Below are 8431 nucleotides of genomic sequence, written 5' to 3' on the forward strand. Positions count from 1 at the left end.
TTTGATTTCCATAAATTGAAGTGTATAACATTTTTTTTCAGCTATGTTACTAGCAGTAAAGATTATTTATGAGGTTATTTGAACTTAATTACAATTCAGCTCAGGATGTTTTATAAGTCATCAGTTAACATTTGTACAAGATTTTCATTAAATTATTTGATTGTCAAAGATACAATGTGATACACCTAAAATGAAGGTGGTGTTTCATACATCTTTTTTTTCTCTGTCATTGCGTGACTGACAATTACAGTGGACATTTTGTTCTTATTACTGTTGTTTTATATAGAATTATACGAATCATACTCTTAGAGGTTATCATTGAAAGCTTATATTGAGGTTGCAAATATTTCCTTTAATTGGAAGCACTGTATCTAGAGTGGAATCTAAAAACGCAATGACCCTCCATCTTAATGTGCCAAAACAATCTCATTCAAGTTCTAGTGCTATATTTTGTTTTCATTTCTTTCCACAGCATAAGGGAAACATAAAGAGGCAAACACAAATCAAAACAAAACAAATATGGAGTTTACATTAGCAGGCAAAGGAATTTACATCACCTTAAAAGTCTTCGAGATAGTAAGTATTCTTCACTTTTAGTTTACCCACGTTTCATTCATGACTATTGAAGGCGACTTTTCATAACCATTTCTGAGTCATGTGATATAGTTTTGATAGATTTACATAAATTAGAATAAAAGATCGCTCATTGATAACTCTGCTCTCGTAGCAAGGTATGCCTCTCCTAGCAGAACCCTTATAATAACACCAACAAATTAATGATAAAACTGGAGATGGTCGAGACAACAAAGTCCAGGTGTTTTACACACTGTAGTACAAGAGATAACAGCATTTTTTTTAGAAGAATCCTGCAAATGATGAGATAAACATAAAATTTTACCCCCTTGTTTTCCAATTAGTACTAATCAAATCTGGCTAATTGGCTTATTGAAAATCCACGATGGTGACCATTTTTCTAGATGGCCACCAAATTAATCGCCCGAAGTTGATGTTTTGCTTAGAAGTAGTTGCTCAATTTGGTAGATCACATATGGATTCCTATGTTTTTAAGCCTACTGAAGTAGATTCTAATGTTTATAAAGCAAAATGACGCATATTTTTCAAGGTTTTATTGTGTATAAAGCAAAGTGACATTTTTCATAATTTAAAAGAATTTTCAAGATGGCCACCAGGTTGTCTGATATTCATTTCGTAAGCGTTGCACTTTAATGTTCAAACTAATCCACTGGTCCTTTAGTTGCCGCTGCTCACATATGCAGCTGCAGAGTGATGCTCAGGGTAGAGCTGACTATGAGCACTTGCATTCTTCTATTCAGTGTTTTTCACAGGAACACCATCGGTTCCCAACTGCTCGCTGCGATAATGGGTAGTGTTATCCAACATATCTACAATGCCACAAGGAAAGATTGTGTCTGGATTGGAGATGATCCCAGTCCTATAAGCCACAAGCTTTGTTTGTTCTCTAAGGGCTGCATGTTTAAAGGTTTAAAGTTCACTCATGAATGACAGAAGCAAGGGACAGTGACATTGCTCTATCAAGCAGGACAATGCCCTAGAGACTGACCATATATACATATGATAAGCACCCAAGCACCCTCTCCACCCAAGCTAGGACCAAGGAGGACCAGGCAATGGCTACTGATGACTTAGCAGGTAGACCTATAGGCACCCCCTAACACCCCCATCCATAGCTCTCAAGGATGGTGAGGTTACAGCAGCCAAAGAAACTAATGAGTAAGAGCAGGACTCAAACCCCTGCCTAGCATTCACCAGTCAGGAACGTTACCAAGTCGACCACTACAACCCTGTGTTACTGGAATTGAGTTGTATGGCCTTTCCAGGCAAAGAAATCTAGTCTTGCTTCATCCACACTAGCAGCTGCACTTAATCTCTAGTACTAGAGAACAATGAATCTCTCGTCTCTGCAGGTCAAGATCACAAATCAATGTTGGATGCTAGCTGAGATTAGTGAATGTTTCAGAAACATCATCCCAAGTCTAGTGTGCAGATTTCTTCCCTTTCCCATGGAAGGCAGACACAACGTCACATCCAGTGAAAGCCTGAAAGTATGGGATTCATCTAGCTTTCCCAAGCCCTATTAAAATAACTAACCCATGGACTGGAATCCATCGAATCTTGGCTCCTTGATCAAAGGAAATCCACATGTTCTCAAGACCTATTTCCTGTAAAGATGGTAGCACAAATATTGCTATGGCTGGCACGTCCATGTCATTGACATTAATGATAATAGACTTTCTCCCATCAGCCATTAGATACCTAGCATGTGCAAATATTTGAGTGCTAGCTTCCTCAAGACAACATGGGGACTCTGTATCCAGAGACTTCATTGTGTTTCTAATGACATCTTCTCGTTATGTGACAATGACTGTGCTTGTTGTCTCTGGGATAAGTCTTGTTGCTTGCATCACAAATGAAGCTTTGCCAATTGCTTGGTGTCCTACTTGTTCCGGTCACTCTTCTTTTGCTTTCTTGTCCCTTTTTCTACCTTGCGTCAGATTTCAGACTTGACTTCTCGTATACATTAAAGACTACGTTCTCCCACTCATATCTGGCACCATAGTACAGTAGGCCCCCGCCATACGACATTAATCCGTTCCTGAGTTGGTATCGTATGATGAAAATGTCGTATGGCGGGCAATAGAATAGCTAATGCATGCAAATCCCCAGGTAAAAACATTGAAAATTAGTACGTAACAACATAGTATAGTAAGCACTGTACTACAGTATACTTATATATAATATACATGTACTGTACAGTATATAATTAAATAACATTACAGGATAAATAAAAATTATATACTGTACTGTAAAGGAAATTTAAATTATATTTACTTTTGGAGTGACGTGACTTGAGCTGGTAGTGGGTGGAGGCAGAGGGGGGAGGAGACGGTAGATATAAAAACGTATCAATGCTAATTATGCTATGTACACTTAATAATAAATTTATTCTTACTATTAAACACTTAAAATTAAAAATGCTTTTTTTTATTATTTTTGTCTTTTGAAATTTTTTTTATGATTTTTTTTTAGAACTTAAAAAAAATACTCTTTCTTCGCTTTTTTAATAGAATCACTATTATCATCTTTGCTTTCTGACACTTCTCTTTTGGAGAAATATCTATCCAAAGAAGCCTGTTTCTGACGATTCCTCAACATATTTCTAAAATGACTTATACGCTTGTCATTAACACTCTCCATAAGACGACCTGTGTGAAGTTTTTCTGGGTGTTTTTTTTTTTTTCAATGAAACTCGTAAGGTTTTCATACCAACTGATAGCTTCCTTTATTTCTGCCGATGTCGTTTCTTCAGTCTCCCCCACGTCCTCGCCACCACTAGAGCTGTGTTCTTCTTGAATGATGGTCAACTGCATTGCCTCCAACTCCTTCAAGTCTTCAGTCGTAAGCTCCTCACTGTGCTCCTCGATAAGGTTATGGACGTCAGCCTCATCGACACCAAGCCCCATGGACCTCCCGATTGAAATTATTTCCTCAACATCACCCTCAGCGGCAGGATCATCAACAGCCTCGTCTTCGGTTGAGGGATCGAAACCTTCGAAGTCTCGTTCTGCCACAACAGCTGGCCATAGTTTCTTCCATGAGGAGTTCAAGGTGGGCCGTGAAACCTCATTCCAAGCTTTGTCGATCATCTTCAGGCATTGAACGATGTCAAAATGCCCCTTCCAAAATTCACGGAGGGTGAGTTGAGTGCTTTCGGTCACTTTGAAGCATCTTTTGAACAGATGCTTCGTGTAAAGCTTCTTAAAGTTGGCAATCACTTGTTGGTCCATAGGCTGGAGGAGAGGGGTGGTGTTTGGTGGCAGATAGAGAACCTTGATGAAGGAGAAGTCAGGATGAATGATGTCCTCGAGGCCAGGAGGGTGAGCAGGGGCATTGTCCAGTACCAGGAGACATTTGGGAGGAAGATTGTTCTCTTCTAAAAAGTTCTTGACAGCAGGACCGAAGCAGACGTTTATTCACTCAATAAATATGGTCCTCGTGATTTTGTGCTTTGAACGCACGAGGATTCTCTGAGTGGTATACCAGTAGGGGCTTAATTTTTAAGTCCCCACTGGCATTTGCACAAAATGCGAGCGTAAGTCTGTCCTTCATCGGTTTATGGCCAGGAAGTTTCTTTTCTTCAGCTGTGATATATGTACGGAGGGGCATTTTATTTCAGAAAAGGCCAGTTTCATCACAGTTAAACACTTGCTGAGGAATGTAGCCTTCTCTGGAAATTACTTTCTCAAACTTCTTGAGGAATTCTTCTGATGCTTTCTTGTCAGAACTGGCTGCCTCTCCATGCCTGACGACTGAGTGAATACCAGTCCTCTTCCTAAAACGATCAAACCACCAATGAGAAGCCTTGAACTCTTAGGGAGCTTGCTGCGACGTTCCTTCATCTCCGCCGTCTCTCTGGGCTTCCATGAGATCGGTGAAGATGGCGCTCGCCTTGTGCGAAATTACCGATTGCGTGAGTGTATCACCAGCGATTTCCTTCTCTTTAATCCATAGTAAAAGGAGTCTCTCCATCTCGTCGTTGATTGAGGTCCTTCCACTGGCAAGGACAGTCATGCCTTTAGAAGACTTACTTGCTTTAATGGCTTCCTTGTTCTTGATAATTGTACAAATCGTAGACTGGTTATGGCCATATATACTAGCGAGGGTAACGATACGCATGCCTTCTTCGTATTTCTTTATTATCTCCAGCTTCGTTTCCATAGTAATAATTTTCTTACTTCTCCCTTTAACATCACTAGCAATCTTGGGACCCATGGCTAACGAATTAAAGTTAGAATTAAGCACTAACATGCAGAAAAAATACGATATCGTAAGCACTCACACGAGATCAAGTCTTTATGAAACGCACACGAGATTCTGAACTGAGCGAGCGTATAACAAAGAGAGAGAGAGGCAGCATCTCTCTCAGGCATTGTGGGAGGGATTTCGGCCAATAGCATATCGGCATCTTAGTGACGTCGTGACGCCGACCAATAGCAGACCAGCTTCTTAGTGACGTATGAAGTGACGTATGAGCATGGTGGTAGGCTAGTGACTCACACAGTCGTAATAATAATAATAATAATAATAATAATAATAATAATAATAATAATAATAAAGCTTTCAACGTCGACATTAAGCTGTATGCGCTCCTGCCTTTGCGAAAAAATATCAGACTTTTAAACGGGCAGTTTCTCATGAAAACTAACTTGTATTATTCTGTGTAAATATTTGTAAATAATGTCAACCACTGATGTATTCTGCGTTTAATTGTCATACATACATCTCCCTTATCCTGCATAAGTACGTTTTTATGCTTAGAAAATTAAAGAAAAGATATTTTTCCGATGAATGTATTATTTCCAACGAAGTTGAGAGTGAAAAGGAGAGCGGGGAATCCTTGCGTGTGCTGGTTGACAGGAATCCTAAGTATTATTATGCTGGAAGCTTTACAGTAGGTGTGGTAAAGTGGAAGTGGCATCATAGGTTCAATCTACAGTAGATTACATCTCTGTGTGGGTTTCTGTAGTGACACTTGTGGAAGTTATCTTCAAAGAAACTTCATTTCCATCAAACAGTTGGGAGGAGGTTCTTATTCTTGTCCTTATCCAATCGCCCCCCCCCCACACCCCACCCCCCGCCCTTCCCCCTTGCACCATCTTCTTCGACTAAAGCTTTTCCCGCTATGCAAGGTCGTTATTTCTTGAAAGCTGTTTCCAATTTCTTCTGTCTCCGATGTCCTCTACTGTTAAATCTTTCTCCTCCATATCTGTTGTTACACACTCCATCCACCTTCTCATTGGTCTCCCCCTCCTCTTCCTACCTGGAAAATCCATCTCCAACAACCTCCTCCTATCATACTCCTGGTCTCTCCTTATTACGTGCCCAAACCAGTGGAGTCTCTTTTCTTGGATATTCTTTAAAACCTTTGTAACCTTAGTTGTTCCCCTTACCACGTCATTTCTAACCTTATCCAGTCTCGCGATCCCAGCCAACTATCTTAGCATTCTCGTCTCTGACACATCCATTTTCTTCTCAAAGATCTTTTTCATGGGCTAGGTCTCTGCACTATATACTCTACAGAAAACTGTCTGGCAAAGATTAAAATCACTTCTTTATCTATCTATTTTTTTCAGGTATTCGTCATCATAGCCATTGCAATCTACCAAGCCAAAGTACACTTAATACCAATAACCAACACTTATGGAGGGATATTCTTCTGCGATGGCTCCCTCTTTATGGCAATCGTGGTTACCCCATTGCACTTGATCTTTGGTGTCCTTGGCCTTATCAATGGACCGTACTTCGTAAGTTTTATCTCTGGTAACATTCCTTAAATGTAAATAGATAAGAGAGTAAAGCATATTCTTTTGAAATATCGCAATAATTGAAGGTTTGTGACCGTACTATAATGCTTTATTGTCCCCACCTGGAGTAGCGTCGTTTGTTCATTTCAGAACGCTTTGCCTTATGCAACGTAGTAGCATCTTTTACGAGTGCTTGAATATCATGCCATAAAACAGTGTTTTCCTCACAACAGGAGGCGGCTGTAAACCTTGTCTTTGGAGTGTTCCTCATCGCCACAGGCAGCTTGACCATTGACTTGTACAGAGAGGCAGGAGTGGATGAACCATTAGCCCTTGGCTCTATGTGCATTATAGGAGCCATCATCTATTTGGGAGATTGTGTCTATGCGTGCCTGGCAAAAAAGAATTCTGCGTAAATCGTTAAATGAGAACAAATCAATTGCTTACCGATGACCAATCTGCTTATATCTGAATGTTGTCTACAATGAATTTACTATTATTGTGTGTGTTATTTAAGATGAATTAGATGCATTATCAATATCAATGTGAGCTATTTCAAATGCAACTTACAAGTAAATACACGCACATACCTATCTATCTATCTATCTATCTATCTATCTATCTATCTATATATATATATATATATATATATATATATATATATATATATATATATATATATACATATATATATATATATATATATATATATATATATATATATAGATAGATAGATAGATAGATAGATAGGTATGTGTGTAATCCCCTATTGACTAATGAAATAAAAATATCGAACTTATAAGACTCGAGTGCCGTATAAGCATCACCAATTAAATCACATACAGTATACTAAACTAATTCATCTATAAGAACAGGGCAAAATGTTAATGGCTAGTAATTTATAATACTATTGAAGTAAGAAGTAAAATGTTATTAGATTTCATGAAATATTAGAATGATCAAGAATCAAATCTGAAGTCTGGTGGTTTTATAAGATTGTACGAAAATACAATGCTAACATTTAAGTGAATGCTGGTTTTATTGCAACATTTCGGTAGTTTGAATGTCAATCACCCATTGAATTTGTTTTTGCTGCACATATTTATTGTATTTCTTCGCTAATATCTATTTGTCAGTCAGTAAATCTTTCTTCATTCCGTTCCCTGAAGATTTGTCAGTGCACATGGCAAGATGGAATAAGATAAGGAGAGTTACCTAGAGGTCCCGTTTTCTACACTCACGAGCATGACGTCACCTGGAGAGTTCAGCCAGGCAACATATAGGCGGGAAATATGCCGCTGTTTTTATTTTATTTTTTCTCAGATGTTTTTATTTGCATTTGCTTTGACAGATTCGTCGTGGTTATATGTGTCATATATGGTTGCTCTAATCCTTATAAGAGCAATATAACTGTTGGTGGTGAGGAAAAAAAATAGATTTTACCGTTTCCCAAAAGATGCAGAACTATGTAAGAAGTGGGTGAATATATGCAAAAGAAATGATGGTATCAATGCCAAACCTGCACGAATTTGTTCGTCACATTTCTAACCCAATGATTTTGCCAGAAGGATTAGGCACAAGTTGCTCAATTGCTGCCCTAAGACTATCCGAAGTCTAAAAGACGATGTCATACTGACACAAAATCTTTATAATAATGTAATTATTGTTGTGATTCAGATATGCCTATCACTAATATCTCGTCACTTTAGTTTCGCTTACTAGGCATATGTTGCATGTAGCATGTTGGTCAACTAGGAGAACTGTATATGAATAGGCTCACTTAAAAAAAATATATTAATTATATTCCTCATCCAAGTAAATCTGTAGCTACGATGGGAAGAATGTTTCTGAAGATGAGAGAGAGAGAGAGAGAGAGAGAGAGAGAGAGAGAGAGAGAGAGAGAGAGAGAGAGAGAGAGAGAGAGAGAGAGAGAGAGAGAGAGAATTTTACAAAAAATGTTTTCGTATGTATAAATACTATTATTTGAGCTTCAGATTATAATAAAAAAAATTGTTGCTTCGAAATTTTTCAAAAGTTTTCGTCTTGGCAGATCCACCCCATCTAATCAACTAAATTCAAAATGATTT

At 38.4% G+C, this 8431-nt stretch overlaps 1 protein-coding gene across 1 annotated transcript; it reads left to right on the top strand.

Moving 5' to 3' along the window:
• The first annotated feature begins 467 nt into the window (after positions 1 to 467).
• On the top strand, positions 468 to 6955 carry LOC137642383 (uncharacterized). Its single transcript, XM_068374897.1, has 3 exons — positions 468 to 576; positions 6174 to 6344; positions 6578 to 6955. The coding sequence occupies exons 1-3, from the start codon at positions 520 to 522 to the stop codon at positions 6758 to 6760; spliced, it is 411 nt and encodes a 136-aa protein (XP_068230998.1). The 5' UTR covers positions 468 to 519; the 3' UTR covers positions 6761 to 6955.
• The last annotated feature ends 1476 nt before the right edge of the window (positions 6956 to 8431 follow it).

The sequence above is a fragment of the Palaemon carinicauda genome, chromosome 1 (assembly GCF_036898095.1).
Source record: "Palaemon carinicauda isolate YSFRI2023 chromosome 1, ASM3689809v2, whole genome shotgun sequence".
NCBI lineage: Eukaryota > Metazoa > Arthropoda > Malacostraca > Decapoda > Palaemonidae > Palaemon > Palaemon carinicauda.

Excerpts from the sequence above, each read along its gene's own strand:
- LOC137642383 (XM_068374897.1), top strand. The coding sequence starts at position 520 with ATGGAGTTTACATTAGCAGGCAAAGGAATTTACATCACCTTAAAAGTC. Across the intron at positions 577-6,173 it reads CCTTAAAAGTCTTCGAGATA|GTATTCGTCATCATAGCCAT; the intron begins GTAAGTATTCTT and ends TATTTTTTTCAG. Across the intron at positions 6,345-6,577 it reads TTATCAATGGACCGTACTTC|GAGGCGGCTGTAAACCTTGT; the intron begins GTAAGTTTTATC and ends TCCTCACAACAG.